At 44.5% G+C, this 19780-nt stretch overlaps 2 protein-coding genes across 2 annotated transcripts; both read right to left on the bottom strand.

The window, feature by feature from the left end:
- Window positions 1-8758: 8758 nt before the first annotated feature.
- On the bottom strand, window positions 8759-13845 carry LOC123097589 (uncharacterized). The gene is made up of 5 exons (XM_044519371.1): window positions 13559-13845; window positions 13413-13470; window positions 13208-13284; window positions 11953-12037; window positions 8759-9126 (listed from the first exon to the last, which is right to left on the bottom strand). The coding sequence occupies exons 1-5, from the start codon at window positions 13741-13743 to the stop codon at window positions 9064-9066; spliced, it is 468 nt and encodes a 155-aa protein (XP_044375306.1). The 5' UTR covers window positions 13744-13845; the 3' UTR covers window positions 8759-9063.
- A 427-nt stretch (window positions 13846-14272) lies between these two features.
- Window positions 14273-17988, bottom strand: LOC123097587 (rhamnogalacturonan I rhamnosyltransferase 4). Its single transcript, XM_044519368.1, has 8 exons — window positions 17640-17988; window positions 16682-16749; window positions 16478-16566; window positions 16239-16392; window positions 15860-16149; window positions 15562-15766; window positions 15328-15485; window positions 14273-15113 (listed from the first exon to the last, which is right to left on the bottom strand). Exons 1-8 carry the CDS (start codon window positions 17908-17910, stop codon window positions 14852-14854), a joined length of 1497 nt encoding a protein of 498 aa, XP_044375303.1. The 5' UTR covers window positions 17911-17988; the 3' UTR covers window positions 14273-14851.
- Window positions 17989-19780: the final 1792 nt, after the last annotated feature.

The following is a 19780-nucleotide window of genomic DNA, read 5'->3' as shown; positions in this document are numbered from 1 at the left end:
CTGCCTTAGTGCATGTGTGGCTGTTCTGGTCTCTGCTGCATGGGCGGTAGTACCGCGGGGCTCTGCGGTAGTACCGCATACCCCTGTGGTAGTACCGCGTGCCCCTGCGGTAGTACCGCGTCTCAGGTGCGGTAGTACCACGCTGCGCAGGCTGAGTTGGTGGATAACGGTTGGATTTGTTCTTCCACTATATAAGGGGTGTCTTCCTCCTCTAGTTGACTACCTCTTCCACCTCCAAGCTCCATTGTTGCTCTAAGCTCCATTTTTGCCCGATCTCCTTCCCTAGCCAATCAAACTTGTTGATTCTCTAGGGATTGGTTGAGGAGGCCCCGATCTACACTCCCACCAAGAGATATTTGAATCCCCCCACTAATCCCTTGTGGATCTTGTTACTCTTGGGTGTTGAGCACCCTAGACGGTTGAGGTCACCGTGGAGCCATACTCCATTGTGGTGAAGCTTCGTGGTGTCGTTGGGAGCCTCCAATTAAGTTGTGGAGATTGCCCCAACCTTGTTTGTAAAGGTTCGGTCGCCGCCTTCAAGGGCACCAATAGTGGAATCACGGCATCTCGCATTGTATGAGGGCGTGAGGAGAATACGGTGGCCCTAGTGGCTTCTTGGGGAGCATTGTGCCTCCACACCGCTCCAACGGAGACGTACTTCCTCTCAAAGGGAAGGAACTTCGGTAACACATCCTCGTCTTCACCGGCTCCACTCTTGGTTATCTCGTGCCTTTACTTGTGCAAGTTTATTTGTGCCTTATCTCTTGCTTGCGTGTATGCTTATTGTTGTTGCATCATATAGGTTGCTCACCTAGTTGCATATCTAGACAACCTACTTTGATGCAAAGTTTAAATTGGTAAAGAAAAGCTAAAAATTGTTAGTTGCCTATTCACCCCCCCTCTAGTCAACTATATCGATCCTTTCAAACATGATTCTGTGCTTCTTCTAGATCAGTGAAAGCAGAGGTTGAAATATATGTCTGACTAACAGGACGCTCCAGTTCACTGGCAATTGGATGGAAGGCGACAGTGACTTCAAGGCACCCGCGATGAACTGCATGTGCAGAGTAGGCGGCCGTTGGAAGGCTGACTTTGTCAAACATAGCATCCAGGATGACTTTGGAAGGAAGGTCCACAGGGTTCATGTTGAAACCTGGTCCAAAAATCATAGTGTAGTAAGAGTGAATGACATCGGAAACAACACTTATTTTTAAAATGGAAGAGTAAGCAAGCAAGTCAATGCTTTGGATGCAATCGAACATATGATTCTTATTCGTTGTCTGATGTAGTTTGTGAGAAAGGGAAATCAATGCATGCAGTAAATTCAGCGAGGCAACAGGTATGTAATTTATAAAATGTAGTTAGGTTCGAGGTTGTGTTTGGAAGAGGAGTACTAACAAAACAAGATAGAGAATGAGATATCTTGTTTGGAAGGGCACTGGATTATAATTGCCTTATTTGTAATTTTGTATGCATAAATGAAGTGAGACCTAGGATCTCATTCAGCAGAGGGCTTGGATCGGAATAAAATGCAGGTATGGTTAATTTAGTCCTCACAGTATTATTGACCATACAAAAGGGCCGGTGATTATGCTATTGCTACAAGTCGATGTGGTTCAGTAATGATGAAAGGACAGGGGATAAACCAATAATATTTAAATGTGGGTATGCATATGGCATAGCAAATTAGTGTCTTTATTTATAGGATATGTGTTTTATCTAGGTGCATGTCTGTTCGCATCAAGTTGAGGGCCATTAACTCGCACCTCTCTATTGTAAGTAGGGTTAGATTTTAGAATCTACCTTCTGATAAGAACCGAGCGTTGGCGAATGATTTAGCTGGCCTAGAGTTCTCAAAGACGGTGAATCGAAGGGAAGAGCTTGGGCTGCAAGACGGGGAGGAACAACACTTAGGAAACCTAGCAAACCCATGTCCATAGACGAACCAGATCGAAATACAACAGAGGGAGGAGAAATACCTGCCGTAAAGATCAATCGTAGCTAGATGTGCTCTTCTTCATCTCGCACCGCTCGTCGATTTGAGCAGCAGCGTGGATCTAGGTATAAGTTTGAGGGGAACTGCGAGGAGAGAAGCAGGGGAGTGAAGTGGAGGAAGGGGATGAGAGCGAGTGGTTGGATGCGTATGTGAGACGGTGAGTGAATAGAATCACCTCCCGCACCGATGACGAACAGTAGAAGCCGCCGCTCCAGCCAAGTAGGGAGGCCGCACGTGTTCCTTTCTGGTGATGGTGATCTAACCGGCGGTCTAGCGATCGTCCGGTTCTTTTGTACCAGGACTCCTACCCATCCACTGGGATACGGTGGGCCCAGTCGAGAGAAGCCCACCGGGCAGCGAGAGTGATTTAACACAGCAGCACAGAACGCGTAGGAAAAAGGAAAATGCCATCATCGCTAATGGGCTGTATCTATCCTTCTGATCCAAGATGCTTTTGGGATGGGCCGGCGATAACCAACTGCGACGGAGAAGGCGATATTTTTTAGATGAATGAATTTAATAGAGAGAGTTAGCCCAGCACACCTAGGATAGAATAAGGCAGTTATATAGGCGCATGTACTAATTAAGTTCAACACCAAATCACCGGGATTACAACACGCGAACCAAAAGGACAACAGGTAAATTGTCTTCATAGTTGGTCGTTTAAATTCTAAAGGTCGAGGTGGATAACCAAATGCAACCCTGAGGAGCTGAAGGGCGTCATGTGAAAGCTTGCTCAGCCGAGCAACATCACGCTTAACTTCTGAAATCTTCCTAGCCCACTCAACGCCTAGCGTGGGCCCAGCTGGAAGTGACTCAGATACAGCCAAGGAAGATATCCGATCACAGATTGAAAAGACAGCACCTATGTAGTTACCGGTGGTCGTTGCTAGCCCTTTGATCCTTTATCTTTCTCAGCTAGTAGGTCAGTAAGCTGTAAGTTGGCCTCCTCTGATCTTTTCAATTCAATATAGTTGTAGTCTTGCAAGACCTTCTTTGGTTATCTTCCATATAGTGTATTGCCTTTTGAGAAACTACATCTATTGTGCTCTGCAAGTTATGTAGGGGAGAGCTCGAGAGCTGGACCGGTGTAGGCGGGTGTCGCAGATGCTCTTTTGAGGGATAAAATGTAACATCAGTCACAAACTGGCCCCTTCGATGTGTCTGAGAGTGATAGCGCGGTGCTGGAAGGTCGAGCTTATCTAATATACCGCCGAGTAGATATGTACCCGAAATCTCAACGATCTCCACATCATCTATGAAAAAGAGAAATTAACTGGGTGAGGATGAAGCTACGATAATTCTGTCAGACAAAGGATATGCATAATTAAATAGGCTGAGCACAGGAAGCATGGTAGAGATCGGGCACAAATGACAGTGTAAAAATGGTACATAACAGTAAATATGAAACGAGGGAATCACTGCCTTCATCTCATTAAACGATAAAGGGCATGTTCGATAGAGCCTAGTTTAACCTAGATGGTAACAGCACATAAACAAAAGCGGGCACATCCTATGCACAGAATTAGAAGATATTTCCACGGATAATGTAGCTGGTGATATCCTGATGAGGACATGACTACCTTGGATACGACCAAAAATATTGCATACATGCATATTTGTCAGGTGATTTCTAGTGCAAACTATTCAATAATCTATTTATGTTATCCAGAACAAAAATACTTCACACACTTTTGTGTTTTGTCTAATTGCAGGTGTATGGGACATTTGTACAATCCACATATGAAGATAAGGCAAAAGGAGAAGTTTAGGTTCTGTTCAAAAAGTCCTCTCACGTCACTTTTGGGCCAAGAGAAGATAGAGTCCAAGTCTCTCACGTTCTGGATTCAGATTCGGACTGCACAGACATACCTGACTCAAAACGGCAACAACTTTTTCATACGGACTCCGAATTGGGTGATTTTTTTTGTTGGAAACTAGATTTCGTGCTCTTTCCAACCCAATTGGATTCACCTTTAAATTCGTCCGGAGCATTGAGTTATGGTCGAAACAATCTGACGTTGCACCAGAATCCGAGTCAAACTACAAGTCCAAAGGTGTTGCATCACCTCCACTTGGGCCCATGAGCCTTGTACGACCTAGGGTTGGTTTTAGGCTGCCTTGGGACGTCCTCCCACCTCCTTGGCCGCCACCCCTTGCTCCTATATAAGTAGATCCATCTAGTAGCTTTTTCCTTGGGATTTGTTTAGTTAAAAGTTAGCCATTGCAACTTCGTGTACTTCGTTTGTGTCCAACGACCAGACCAAGACCGCTTACGGATCCCCACCATTATCAATACTTCATATATATTCGCAATATTCAGATTGCTTTATCATATTCTTGCTCGTTCTTCGATTGCTTGCAGGAATAGACCTTCGTGGTCAGGCTGATCGTGCTTCCGGTATCGTCAGTAACCTCAGGAGATTGGTTTAGCGATTGCTAAGGCGCAACGTCGTGCACGTTTGTAGTCGGATCGTCAAAGTCGACTCCACCAAATCGATAGTTATCATCTCATCGAAAGATCGGGACACCCTCGCCTCTATCAAGTGGTATCAGTTTTCAGGTTGCTCGGTGAGAATTTCCAGTTTCCCCTAGATTAGATTTATTTTCTTACCTATTGTCCAAGAAAAAGCCACAAAAAAGTTAGATCTATTCATCCTTTTGTCCAAGCCAGTCTGAGCCTTTGCAATTTTCTATTCATTGTTTGCATTATTGAATTATCGGTTGCATCGTCGTGTCGAGTTGCTGGTCTTAGGGTCTAGTTCGTTTAGAGTTTCGAGTTCTATTCACATTAGTCACGTCGCCGCTGCATCGTTATCCCTTCTGCTGTCCACCACACCATCCATCAAATTCCACCATGTGCTACCCATAGTTCATTGTCACAATCATAGTTGAGGTCGTTCACATCTTCGCTTGATCCAATCTGCATCTTATCTAGTTTGTCTTGGAAAGAGGGAGAGAAAAAAAAAGACAGAGAAAAAAAAGAGAGAAAAAAAAGAAAAAGAAGTCAGAAAAAAAGAGAAAGAAAAAAAGTGTGAGGGAAAAAAAAGAGAGAAGAAAAAAACAAAATTCGGATCTATCTAGACTCAATCTCGTAGTTGAATTCGGATTGGAATCTGTTTTGTGCACTGTTTAGTAAAACAGGCATACCTTCCTCATACGAAGTCCGTTTTGACTCCGCGAGTACTCAAATGAAAGCTAGCGACGAGCCGCATCTAAATAGTTGCAGAGACTAGTTCAATATTTGACACCTCAAAATCGTCTTCTAAATAGGTCTTTTTGCCCTCCGAAGTTCGCGGACACAGCTTATTCCAGTTTTTCAAGCCAGTTTCAGAATTCTTTCACTCCTTATATCAACTCGGAATTGAGTGATTCTTTTTGCATTGGAAAGCTTGAGTTAGTAGCATTCTTTGAAAAAAATTATCAGAAAATTGGCACAAACTTTTCAAGAGGAAAGTTGGAGAGAGTTGTTGTATATCCTGCTTGGCAGTTGTTTTTCATCATTATCTTTACTGCCGTTGTGATCTTCACTTATATCTTGCTGTCTAGAGCTACTTAGTATCCTTCATTGATGCTAGTTGTGCTACGCCGTGACCTCATTAGTGTTCTAGGCTCGCGTCTCTAGTCCGGTCTAGCCTAGGACCAGCACAGTACCGTCGTTGAGCGTTTATTCAACATTGCATCTCTGAATTGATTATTGCTAATATTTTGCTACCATATATAGCCAACCCAGCTCCACATATTTCTACACCGTGTATACGTACGTTCCCCTGGCAATCGCTTTACTCAATCTTCAGAGTTATTTGACACCGCTGGTTGCCTGTCACCACCTGCTGCTTGGTAAGAACTTGTAAGATATTGATATTTGCTTTACTGTGAGCGCTTTACCACCACATCCTAGTAGTTCATAGGAACATTATTCTTGAATTTTGTTTCTTGTTTCTACTAATCATGACAGGATCTAGAGTCAATTCATGGGGTTTGTCGATCGTGGGAGATGTGCCATCACCTATGCAAATACCACAACCGTCACGAGAGGTGCACAAACATCCAAATGCACATGATCAGGTTAATGTTTCTATACCACCATTTAATGGCCGTTTTAGACCTGCTTTATATATTGAATGGGAGTTTGACATAAATAATATATTTGCTTCCAATAATTTTGATGTACGTAAAAAAGTTAAGGTTGCGGTTGGTTCTTTCACTGGTTATGTTGTAGTTTGGTGGAGTGAATATTGTCGGTTACACCCTAATGATATACCTACTACTTGGGATGATTTGAAACTTGCCATGCGACATACATTCGTTCCCGCTTATTATACTCGTGACATGATTACAAAGTTGCAACATTTAAAACAAGGTAGTGACACCGTAACGAAATATTATGATACTTTACAAACTACCTTGCTGCATTCCTCTTTAGAAGAAAGTGAAGAAGATTTTATGGATAGATTTTGGGGAGGATTAAATCGTGACATTCAGGAGATACTAATACATGAAGAGTGTTATCCTATGGACCATTTGTTTCATCTTGCTTGCAAAGCTGAACAGGAAATAAAACGACGTGTTGCGCACAAGGAGAACAAGCGCGAGATGCACATTCCAAGAGTTGATACGGTTGTCCCTTCAACTACTAAGCATACTATGACAACCACATCCGTTGTTGTGAGGACTACATCACCTTCACCATGTGACACATCATCACCGAGAGTGCCTACCTCATCTGAGTTGATCATAAGAGGTAATGACAAAGGTACTAATCTTCCACTTCCACATGAGTATGATGAATGTCTTGTCAATTTAAGTGCACCATGCGGTGAGCTACCCACTACTTTGATCACACCAGCTACCTTAGAGGACTATGTTAATGATTTGACTTTGCCATGTGATCAAACAATTTTGAGTGAGCCCATTGAATTAACTATCGATGCAAAAGAATCAAGTGAATCAGGGAATAAATCAGATTTGGATCAAATATGTTTGAAAATAATTGTGCCAATGTTTAATCATTTTGATATGACCTCTAATCTTGGTGATGGTTCATCAATGTTGGGATGGTTTAATGATGAATATTGTCAATCTTTTCATATGAATAAGAGCTTCACTTATATGTGCAAACTGAGTTGCAATACTTTCATGCCTTCTACTTCTTGTGATAATATTTTGGCTTTATATTTTATTAACTATGAAAGTTACTCATGTATACATGTGTCATATGTGCAAAATCCACGGGAAGTAAAAATGGATGACATATACATATACAACATGTACACCTTGTCTCTTTTGTTAGCCACATTTCAGATTAAGCAACGCCGAGGACAGCTTTGTTTTCAAGAAGGGGAGGATGATGAGGACATGACTACCTTGGATACGACCAAAAATATTGCATACATGCATATTTGTCAGGTGATTTCTAGTGCAAACTATTCAATAATCTATTTATGTTATCCAGAACAAAAATACTTCACACACTTTTGTGTTTTGTCTAATTGCAGGTGTATGGGACATTTGTACAATCCACATATGAAGATAAGGCAAAAGGAGAAGTTTAGGTTCTGTTCAAAAAGTCCTCTCACGTCACTTTTGGGCCAAGAGAAGATAGAGTCCAAGTCTCTCACGTTCTGGATTCAGATTCGGACTACACAGACATACCTGACTCAAAACGCCAACAACTTTTTCATACGGACTCCGAATTGGGTGATTCTTTTTTTGTTGGAAACTAGATTTCGTGCTCTTTCCAACCCAATTGGATTCACCTTTAAATTCGTCCGGAGCATTGAGTTATGGTCGAAACAATCTGACGTTGCACCAGAATCCGAGTCAAACAACAAGTCCAAAGGTGTTGCATCACCTCCACTTGGGCCCATGAGCCTTGTACGACCTAGGGTTGGTTTTAGGATGCCTTGGGACGTCCTCCCACCTCCTTGGCCGCCACCCCTTGCTCCTATATAAGTAGATCCATCTAGTAGCTTTTTCCTTGGGATTTGTTTAGTTAAAAGTTAGCCATTGCAACTTCGTGTACTTCGTTTGTGTCCAACGACCAGACCAAGACCGCTTACGGATCCCCACCATTATCAATACTTCATATATATTCGCAATATTCAGATTGCTTTATCATATTCTTGCTCGTTCTTCGATTGCTTGCAGGAATAGACCTTCGTGGTCAGGCTGATCGTGCTTCCGGTATCGTCAGTAACCTCAGGAGATTGGTTTAGCGATTGCTAAGGCGCAACGTCGTGCACGTTTGTAGTCGGATCGTCAAAGTCGACTCCACCAAATCGATAGTTATCATCTCATCGAAAGATCGGGACACCCTCGCCTCTATCATATCCTGGGGTAAAGGATATTCACCATCACATTCTTCTTTGCAGCGCCCTTGCGAGACGGCCGCTCCTGTATTCAACTACATCTGGGAGATCTCCAAAAGGGAGGTTCATCGCAGCCGCATTTCGCATTTGTTCAGAAAAGTAGTACATATATCTGGTAGACAGATGCCAACCTCTGCTAAGCTTCTTGCCTTTGATTTCTGATTCTTTGATCCGATTTTCAAGGAAGGCGATATGATTTTCCTGGCGCTTTGTTTTTGCATAGTTTATGTCTCTGACAACCGTGTTGGTCATAGTCTCTATGTATCTGACTGCTTTTCAAGGAAGGTGATACGATTTTCAAGGAAGGCGATACGATTTTCATAACTTGTGTTTTGTTACACCACTCAACATTGATGTGCCCTTGAAACTTTTTCAGTAAGGTCATATTATAAGGTACAACATGTCTATTGTCAAGATAGTGACCATTTTTAAACACACGGTGCCCGCTGTCACGACGCCTATACAAAGCGAATCCATTTTCATCTATGGTCGTCATATCTTGAAAACTCTTAGGGAAATGCTTAGAGCAGACGCCTTTTTTCATACAAACACACTTATCATTCATGTCGCCACACGGGCCATGCATCATAAACTCAGAAACTAATGAATACCCCAGTGGATCAACAAGAGGATCTGGGATCTCAGCACACACAAAGGAGTCAATGACATCTGCACTAACCTTTGAATGATCTCCCTTCAACCAAACAAGGATATGAGCATGTGGCAGTCCCCGTTTCTGGAACTCAACGCTGTATAGAACTGAAAAGCAAAAACAACAACAGGTCAAAAACAGAGAAATACATATGCACTAAGCAGAAAATCTCAGATAGCAGACCGACTGAAAGGGGAAAAGACAGTACCAGCCTTTATAGGACCGTAGGCACGCCCCGACTTAATCTCATCTAGATATTCATCAAGTTTCATGCTAAAGACCCTAACAACAATGTCAGCCCTGACACGCGGCTTTTGTCCAGGTTCTAACAGTAAGGCCTCAGCGATCTCAAGCCACTTTGGATTACACGTAAAAGTAGTAAAAATATCAGGGGCACCATGCACTCGACAGATTGCAAGACCATCTTGGAAGTTCTCCTGAAAGTAACGTTTCCCACCAGTATGACTGGACGGGCAAATAGTTTTTTTTTCAACAGACCAGCCATTGACATAACCCTGGCCAACAACATCTGTAACACCCTGCATATGCTTAGATCGAAAATCATCCTGGTGCCTAAGTATGTACCAAAGTCGCTGCTCATCAATGCAAGCGCGACAGTCAACAACAATTTGTGAAGACAAAGACCCATAACATAAGTAAGGATTTGGCTGTTCCGGGCGATAATGACACGCATAACAGTAATAGTCCTGCATAGTAACTTTACCCCTGGTCTTTTCCCCGGCCCGCAATCCTTTATATGGAACATCAATTTGGAAACCTCTCTCACCATACGGGAACAACAGTGGATACTGCAATCGCATATAGGCTGGATGCAAAGAATTAATTTGATGCAGCCCTTCAACCCTATCATGTATCATGATATCTCGAGAAGATGCGTCTAAAGTAAAATCACCAACAACCAGGGCCGCCAGCTCATTAGCCGTGGGCAGGTTATACTGTGGACCATCACCTTCACCAGGCGCAATGATCCTAATAGCTATACGCTCAGCTGGATGCTCCTCTAACCTCTCTTTAGCCATCCTAAACTTCTTAACCAAAGAATTGTTCTGGTCAAGCATATCCTTTAAACCCTCCAGAATAGAACGATCTAATTGTCTTGAGGAAGTACCATATACATTGACCGCATTCATCCTATGGTCCACTTCATTAGCAGTGTCATAAATATACATCTCAGCGAATTTAGGCGACTCATCTTTCGATGGCAAAAGAGAACCAATACAGTGATGGACCTGACCACAAATCTTGTAAAGGTTAGGACCCCGCGTACCCTCTAACGAACGATCAATGGTCGCCCCCATAGATGTAAATGCAAACATGCAATTGTATTGTCGTATCTTAGTCAGGAATTGCTTGGAAACACGATCACCATCATAAGATAACAAGCGATTCAAGAAAGCGGGTGGTTCCTTGAAGGGTTTAACAACGACTTTTCCACCTTTGCAACAAAGGTTATAAATGATTTTACGTTGCACCCATGAAGAAGACGACTTGACCCTCTCCTCAAACCAAAAAGAGGCCTTACAATGGGGGCATTGATACTCGGGAGGACCATGGTAAGACCTGTCCTTATAGGACGCTACATAAAATGCAATACTCAGAGGCCAGCCATCATAAGAAAAGGAGAAAGCACAATTATCAAGAACCTAACAGGCAGTACCTTTGAGATTGTCAACAACCTCGGCAGGAAACCCGGTCCAATCAGCTAGCAACTCATCTGGTAACCCATCTATAAACCCAAGATCTACACACGCGTTTGTTGTGAGAAACAACACCCGAAACATACCAACCAAACAAAACAAATATGCACCCACGAACATGCAGACCAGCACCTGTAACACCGTGGTGATGAAGGGTCCTAAGTAACTTACGCCTTTTTCGGTTTCTAGCCGACATGGCAGGAGTCAGAACGGGGAACCAGCCATCCCCTGGGAAACCGGCAGAGCCAACACAAGTGAACACGTGCATACCAAACAAAACATAAACAAACGACCACACAAGACAACGTACTCTTTCTCTTACGAACACCCAGAGCACCAACAGCAGGAGCATGTAACACACGCGACGACGAGCCATCACCAATAATGAGCAGACATGAATGCAAGTACTACATGTTGAGATAAAACAACAACAAAGGCAGAAGATGTAAACACAGACAAATGCCAAAGAGGAGCAACCTAGACAGGATGATTAATTAAAGAACCCTCAATTAATGACAAAGCTGAACTGTTTATTACATAGATCCCTAATAGAACTAATAGAACACTATAATAATTCTGACACAGCCTACCACACTCTCCTAACCAGCCCCTAGAGCTCACGAACCGAACCAACCAACTGCGAGTACAACAGCTGGAGCTGAACACTCGCATTTACACCAGCGGTGTTCCTCTGTCCACCTGAATGCACCAAAGGCCAGGTAGACCGAGCAAGCGCGCCTGCAAGCACCACAGCCGACTGCGCAGCACCTTTATACGCTAGCATGCTCTCATAATTGTAATCCGCAATAACAAAGCCATAAACGCTCTGTAAAAACCGGACCGCCTGATAAGCAGCCTGATCGTATAATGAGGAGCAGCCGTCAAATGAACTGCCCCAGAAAAAATGTGTTTGACACCGTACTACATCTTCCCTAACAAGAACATCGATCTCAACCCCTCCAAGTAGAGAACCATCAGACGCCACCTCTAGAACATATGAATGGAACGGCAGTCGACAGTAGCTCGCAACAGCCTCAAACAGAGGCACACACGAAGAACGCAGGATAAACATGCCTGTAGTAATGACACATTAAGGAAAACCGAGAAAATACCGCGCACACCATACAAAGGGACAAACGCATGAGCATATATACTGAAGGACATGAAAATTAATCTTATAACCAACAACAGGAAATCAATCTGGTTATAGCTTACCGTGCGAAGCAACCAACAACACCACCACGTTACAGGGCCTATCAACACGGCCGGCTCGGAGAAATAACCTCTAGACCAAAACAACCTGCAAAACAGAGAGTAGAAGACAGGCAAACCATCAATAAAGGCAAAACCCAAATCAAAGAGGCAACATAACAAACATATATGAAAGTGGACCTAAAAAACACCTGGAAACACAATCCACCGAACCCATACCAAACACTCTTCCCAATCACAAACGACAATGACATAAAAGCAAGGCAGGACCAAGCCATACCAACCCCAAATCAATGAGATGAGCTATACAATCCTGAACAGGGCTAAACATAAACAACAATGAACTAAACAATCCTCAGCAAGGCTCAACATAAACAACAATGAATTCAAACAAGGCAGGACCAAGTCATATTAACCCAGCTAGACCACACTGCCCAACACAAGATCATGAAGATGCCATGCTTCTCCATTTTTTCAGAAGGCCATTGGACGAATCCAGACACAGCAGGTTGATCCACATGGGACACATTGCAGCAGACAAACCCAAAAGGCACATGCCAACATGAACCTATGCCTAGACAAACCCAAAAGGCACATGCCAACATGCATCCATGGCTTCCTGAACACAACCCCACATACAAAACAACAAACTCTTTAGTGATCTAGCTAGACCTGGCCAAATCCATGGACATGAAACAAACAAAAATCCCCTACAGAGAAACTAACCAAGGGACCCAGCAAAGCTAAAGATAAGTAAGTCAAAAGCAGATCTTCCCCCAACCCCCTGATAAGTAAAAGGGCAGGTACCTGACAAAATTCGAAAGGAAACAAAAGTTGGTAGAAAACCACCAACAAACAAATCCTATGAACCCAGACAAAGCCAAGCACCTAATGGACTGGTAAAAACAAACATCCATTCCCCAGGAACCTATCCAGAGTAGCAAGATCCAAAAAAGCAGTAAAAGACACACACCTGTCACCTATCACCAGGCAAACAAGACAAAAGCAAGAACAACTAAAATCCACTCAGAAACAAAGGCACGCGCTGGTTCGCCACAACAGCACAAGAATACCATGATCTGTCACCGTGCACACCTACCCTAACGCCAGGCATAGCACAGCGAGCAAAACAGCACACGAACACACCCGACCGACAGGCGTACCACAACGAGCCAACTAGCACACGCACACATGTGCACAAGAGTCAAACAAGGCACAAAAAGGCCTATCAACAAAGAGAAAGGGAAAGTGCAATGACCTGCAGATCCTTGGAGCAAGACGCGAAGACCAGCACGCACACGAGGATGAGCAGGTTTGCTGACCAAGCAGGAGCAACTGCAAAGAACATAGCAGCCGTCAGAAACGTCAAAAGCCCATCTCGGCTGAAGAAGACCACATGGCTCGGGACAAAAGCAATCTCGGCTGAAGAAGACCACATGGCTCGGGACAAAAGCAAAATTTACCCGCAGATCGAAGAACGGTGCAGCGGATCCAGGCCCAGCAAAGAGGAGAACAGCAGATCTGCAACCAACCCACACCCCAGATCCAAAACTGGTCATACACGATAGATCGAGCGGAGAAAAGAGCAAAGAACCGAGAGGAGAACCACCTTAACCGCGTCACGGCAGCGCGCCGCCATCGGAGCCCGTCGGCGACCAACCCTAGCGACGACTCGCAGACCAGAGCGCAGGAGCACGGAGAGGAGTGAGCACCGAGTCGAAACGAAACGAAAGGAGGACAGGAGGAGAAGAGGCAGGCGACGACGCAGGATAAGGGAGACGACCCACCCACCATGCCCCAAGCCGCCGAACAGTACCGAACCGCTCGAACGAATCACAAACAGCCAACTCGACCGGCGGGGCACACCCCGTACCTGCCGACGAACGACGGCCGAGCACGTCGACGAGTCGCCCCCCCCCCCCCCCCCCCCCCCCCCCCGACGCGTGAAGCGCCCGCACCCACCCACACCCAAACATGCACCCAGAGAGAGGAGAGCCACCCACCCACGTTGGCGCTTCTGGTACCACCTGTAAACGAGAGGGGCGAACGGGAGGAGCACCACACCGCAACTCCCTCCCCCCGACACGTGAAGCGCCCGCACCCACCCACACCCAAACATGCACCCAGCGAGAGGAGAGGCACCCACGTTGGCGTTTCTGGTCCCACCTGTAAACGAGAGGGGCGAACGAGAGGAGCACCACACCGAATCATAACTGGAGCGAACGAACGGACAGGATCACGACGCGTCAGCTTGGACCAACAGATCGGACGGTCAGCATTCAGATCGATCTGGGAAGCCTCCTATTCCGGCACAAATCAAGAATTGAGATGGTGTGCGGCACCTGTGTAGTACGTCTACAAAACATGCATGCCATAGTGTCATATCAGCTGAATGCCTTGCATCGGCATGCCAGTCATTTGCACTTACAAAAAAGATGCAGTGCATTTTCCATTCGAGGAGTTCAACACATGTACATCAAAAGCAAATGCTGCAATCTAACACTACAACATAGCATCTGGTGCGACACATTACAGTTCACTCACATGATGCACTTACAGCTGAGTAAGGCCGCACCATCAGATATCCTGAAGTACTGGGAAACCCTCATCAAGCCTCTGGGTGGCATAGGCTCCTTCACCCCCCGTGTGGATCATCCAATCCAGAAGAATACTCTGCTAAGCTATACGTTGCTCATGATGTTACAACTTCATGAGTGGAGGCTCGGCTAAAAAATATGAGCATGTCTTAGGTACATGAGGTGGCTGCTGAAGACTGTTATGCCACTACTGCAGTCAGTTGATCAGGTTACTAGGATGGGCATCTAGATGTGGCTGTCAAACCGTGTTACCGTTTTTAACTTCAGCCTTCTATACCGATCAATCGGGCACCCAAGTGTAGTGTTTATGTCTCGGTATGTTTTAGCTTTTCTCTTCTCTTTCTAGCAGGCCCAAGACACTCATAAGGGTTTGCATAGAAGTAGTCTTCTTCCTTAGGCTGCCCTGCGATGACTTTTCTTCTCGTGGGCTGGCTCATTCGGCCCTCATGTAGCTCCTTGACAGCAGTACAGAATTCATTCCATGACAGCTCCTGGTCTTCAAAAAGATCTATAAGCTCAACCAGCTTCTTCCTATCAAGCTGTATAGTCCTGTGGAAGCCCATAAACCTGCATTTGCAACATATACACCTCTCAGTTAACCTAGGGGTGTTCATTTTACTCTTGCTCATTATAGCTGCGATTCTTCAAAGCAAACATCTACATCCATACGATAGCTGTACAACACTAGACTTCCCACCCAGCTAATCATGTCATAATAACACATACACATGGTGGCAAGAAGAAAATATGCTCATATTAGGAAGGTCAGAAATAGACATGCCTGCGGTGTCCTTCCACAACTTTAGCCATGTTTCCATCATTACTGGGAATAAAGACATCACTCGCGACAGAAACAAGATAGTCCAGGGCTGCCATTTGAGTCGAGTGTTTTTGGAAGAGGTGTAGCTCATCTTCAAATAAAAGCATCTCCTTACGCACCTACAGTTTGAATATCAGATAAGCATCATTTTAGTGTTAGCAAGAAATTCTGGATGTTAAATTATGATCTGCTTACGATGTTAGGGAACTCTGCCTTTAATGCAGCTAATCTTTTTTCACCACCATAGATTTCACCTGAGGCAATATATATCCTAGTGTCCCTGGGGAAACCAAGAGCTTTGAGCACTAATGTTGTTTCCCCAGGTGTAAGCGGGCAGAGTCCCTCGAGCCTTTTCTTCTCAGAGTCTATTTCCTTTTCTTTCCACCAGGGATATGCATACCTGAGGTCCAAAGAACAGACAAAAATGAACATTCAATACAAAGTATGGGAGGACAAAGAATGGTTAACTGAAAAGCTGTATCGCCGAAGGAACCTCATTCTCGTGAGCTCTGCTGTTTCTTGACCAGAACATCCGTGTGTACAGCCAGAGAAGGCGAGCATATCCATCTCATATCTCAGATGAAGCACAACAAAAGATCCAGTTTTCCTGAGACTCGATATCATCTTGTTGCCTAGGGCCTCAATGGATGGTGTAAATCTTAATGCATTGTAGTTAACATGGCAGCGAAGCTTTTGGAGCCTCAGAGGAAGGCCATTGTTCGCAAGGCGAGAATCTGTCCTGCTAAAACGTATAACCTTGTGCTTTCGTACAAGAGGCAAGATCTGGAAGGAAGACAGCTCTGACTGTAAGAATCAAGCAGAGGATAGGACAGAAGTATAAATCTATCTCTTGGAGGAAGATTACTTCTAACCTGTCTCAAATAGTATTTCTCACTAGACCAGCTGACTGGTTGCATTGATAATGGAACTTTCCCATTAAACTTCTGTGGGAGTTCTCTGATAACCTTCACCTCATCTCTTAAAGAATAGATGAAATGATTCACATCAAATATATCTCCAAAATCACTGCAAAGTACAAATACATCGAGTCAGCAATTGCAAGTTCTAACTGCATAATCAACCACAGAAAGGAAGTGTGAGAACCACACACCTAGGATCAGCCCAGAAGGATTGCTTATCAAGTTCAGGTACAACCATGGTCAGATTCAAATAGCGTGCTACAGTTACCATGTCACAGATCTGCACAAGAGAAGCTTTCATGGAGCATTAGCAGAGCATAGGTGGACACTATAGCTGTAGATGAAAGCTAACATTTCAGTAACACAAGACCAGAGAGTTTGCATTCATTACTAACCGCAGCTCGCATTTGGTTCAGACCGCCATTGCATGAAATAAGAAGATAACCGTTACTTTTGTAAGATCCTACAGGAGAGAAAGAAAGATTTACTCTGCCTGAACTTATCATTGTGCCAGCGTAAACAGCTCTGCTACTATCAAAATCACTACCAGTTGATGCTGCATATATGTCAAAATCAAACTACACAGTAGGCTCAGATAAAGATGAGGAAACTGTATTCTTGAGCAATAAAATTTACTGCAAAGGGAGCTACAAACAGTTTCTGTTGGATGTATCATCAACATGGTGATTAGAACCTCACTGTGTAACAGGTTAAAACTTCCACGTTGCCGAAACATAAAGTTTTCCTTAAATACCAATTATCTCCATGTCTACAACAGATATTAGACCTAGCATTCCTATGCAAACGACACAAATGCACCTTGTCAACAAGCCAAAACACAAATTAAGACCCCACTTTTTGGCGTAAGGACTCGCATCGCAGGACCAAAGCGACCCCAACTCACCAACTAACTGGAAACAGCATAAGACAACACCAAAACAATCAATTATTCTCTAGCCAGTCTCCCTCACAAGAGCCCATCGAAATCCATTTTTGACCAACCCATCAAATCGGCATTGAAAACTAAAAGAACCAAGACACGCACTAATTAAGAGAAATCATGCAACTATGAACTCACAACTTCGGCAATCATGAATTTCCGAACATCCCAATGGCACCAGATTAACGATCTACACCAAGAATGACTCAAATTGGCTGGGCTCGTTCGTTCAATTCCCGGTAAACGATTCGATCCTGTCTAAGGAATGCTGTCAGCAACCACATTTGGACTGCCGCTACTGAGATAGCGATCCCCTCAGCGGAGGACTAGAGTAGGTAGGACCAGATTCCAATAACCCAAACCAGAACAAAGAATCGCCGAACGGCGAGATCAAGAAGACAAGAACCACTTACTCCTGGTAGGTAGAGCTGGGTGCGCAAGGTCCCCTACATCGTCGGAGGCGACGGCGGTTACGGCGGAGGCGGTTGCAGAGGCATTGCGGTTCCCTATGCAGGACGGGCGGGCGGCGCGGAGCGGCGAGAGGGGAAGACCGAAGAAGGTGGAGAGCTGGAGGAGCGCCGTCCAGAGCACTATGCTGGAGGCGACCCGCACCGCCCAGCGCAACAAACCGACACCGCCTATGCGGCGGCGGATCACCGGAAGCGGGGCCTTTTGCTTGGCCATAGGGGCTTCGACTCCGACTCCTATGGCCACTAACTAGTGGTCGTGTATACAAGCGCAGGACGGCCAGGAGCGTTCGTTGTTCTGCCACAGACTGGGCTTAACTGCGGGGTGGGTGTGATTGGTAGTACAGGTAGTAATTATCTTTTTTTTTTAGAATCAATAGTAATTATCTTTTGATAATCACTACTGTATGTAGGGATTAAAAGCATCTCCGGCAAGAGCCTCTATTCTAGGCCAACTTAAAACAAACCCCACTATTTAAACCAAAGGCTGAATAGAGATTACTCAAAATTCACCAACAATAAAAATGTAAATGCCTGGTTACACTCATCTTATGATCGCACGCACACACGAGCACCCGACCCCTATAAGCACCTCCGAAAGATTGTAACGGCAGATATTGAGATAACGAAGTCATTACAAATGCTTTTTAGTTGTCAGACACACCATATCACTGTAAGAGACTAGCGCAGAAAACACTGAAATAAGTCAAGAAAAATGGGACAACCCATGCCAAGTCTAAAACTTGAACCGGATGAATATATTTCATCACAAGAAACATAGTCATCCAGCTATGCTCAATTCGCCTAATAATCAAATGTTTGCGTCCTTGAATCATCTTTTTTCCTTTTGATCCAGACTATTCATATTTTTTTTTTCAATTTTTCAACGCGCGGGGGGGGGGGGGGGGGGGGGGGGGGATGCCCCACCCGAATCTTTATATATTTTTGATGGGGCAAGCCCCACATTGGTAATAGTAGCGGTTTACACGCGTAGCCAGGAGGCTAACTCAAGAGAAGGATTACAGAGGAAGAGGGGGAGGGACCAAGACACACAGGATCAACCCACACCACGCACACCATGGGGGTGGGGTGGGGGGCAAACGCACGGAGCCAGACTTCGACATCCCTGCGATCAGGCACACGCAGGCTGCCACGCCAGAGTATCGGGTCCTCCCTGCAACCACTCAGGACACCGAACAAGGGGGGGTGCTAGCCTCAGAAACACCACCCCGTTCTTGTGCTTCCAGAGTCGCCAGCAACAAAGCTGGACGAAGACGGCGGGGGAAGTGCTACTTGTGAGCTGCGTTTGGATTTTCCCCAAAGAGGAGGGGAGATGCAGTACAGTAGAGATAAGTATTTCCCTCAGTGAGAACCAAGGTTTATTGAACCAATAGGAGAATCAGGCAAAGCCTCGTGAACAGCACCACCACACACAAAATCAAATACTTGCACCCAACGTGGGCAAGAGGGTTGACAATCCCCTTGAACTCGTTACTTACAAGGATCAAATCTTGTAGTGGTATATAGATAAATTGCAAAACAAAATAAAAGAAATAAAATTGCAGCAAAGGTATTTTGGATTTTATAATATGATAAATAGACCGGGGCCATAGTTTTCACTAGAGGCTTCTCTCTCGAAAACATAGCATACGGTGGGTGAACAAATTACTATTGGGCAATTGATAGAAAAGCACATAATGCCTGCATCTGCTACTGTTACTCCACCAGTCGACCGTTATCCAACATGCATCTATAGTACTAAGTTCATGAAAAATGGAGTAACACCTTAAGCAAGATGACATGATGTAGACAAAGTAAACCTAATCAATATGAATAAACCCCGTCGTTCTATCCTTAATGGAAACAATACAAATAAGTGTCTTGTCCCCTTCTGTCACTGGGAAATAGAGCACCACAAGATTGAACCCATTACAAAGCACCTCTCCCACTAAAGATAAATCAATCTAGTTGGCCAAACCAAATGAATAGATCGGAGAGAAATACAAACAATCATGCATAATAAAGTTCATAAAACACTCAATTACTTCTCATGAATATTCAGATAATAAACCCACAATTCACCAGAT

The sequence above is a fragment of the Triticum aestivum genome, chromosome 4D, assembly GCF_018294505.1.
Source record: "Triticum aestivum cultivar Chinese Spring chromosome 4D, IWGSC CS RefSeq v2.1, whole genome shotgun sequence".
Taxonomy (NCBI): domain Eukaryota; kingdom Viridiplantae; phylum Streptophyta; class Magnoliopsida; order Poales; family Poaceae; genus Triticum; species Triticum aestivum.
This window is presented reverse-complemented; position numbering and strand designations above follow the sequence as displayed.

What these genes read in the sequence shown, in the direction of transcription:
- LOC123097589 (XM_044519371.1), bottom strand. Translation starts at nt 13,743, where the DNA reads ATGGTGGGTGGGTCGTCTCCCTTATCCTGCGTCGTCGCCTGCCTCTTC. An exon ending in CACCGTTCTTCGATCTGCGG is followed by an intron (nt 13,285 to 13,412) that starts GTAAATTTTGCT and finishes TGTTCTTTGCAG; the next exon opens with TTGCTCCTGCTTGGTCAGCA. An exon ending in CTTGCTCCAAGGATCTGCAG is followed by an intron (nt 12,038 to 13,207) that starts GTCATTGCACTT and finishes TCTGTTTTGCAG; the next exon opens with GTTGTTTTGGTCTAGAGGTT.
- LOC123097587 (XM_044519368.1), bottom strand. Translation starts at nt 17,910, where the DNA reads ATGGCCAAGCAAAAGGCCCCGCTTCCGGTGATCCGCCGCCGCATAGGC. An exon ending in AGGCAGAGTTCCCTAACATC is followed by an intron (nt 15,486 to 15,561) that starts GTAAGCAGATCA and finishes TTCAAACTGTAG; the next exon opens with GTGCGTAAGGAGATGCTTTT. An exon ending in GTTGTGGAAGGACACCGCAG is followed by an intron (nt 15,114 to 15,327) that starts GCATGTCTATTT and finishes TTGCAAATGCAG; the next exon opens with GTTTATGGGCTTCCACAGGA.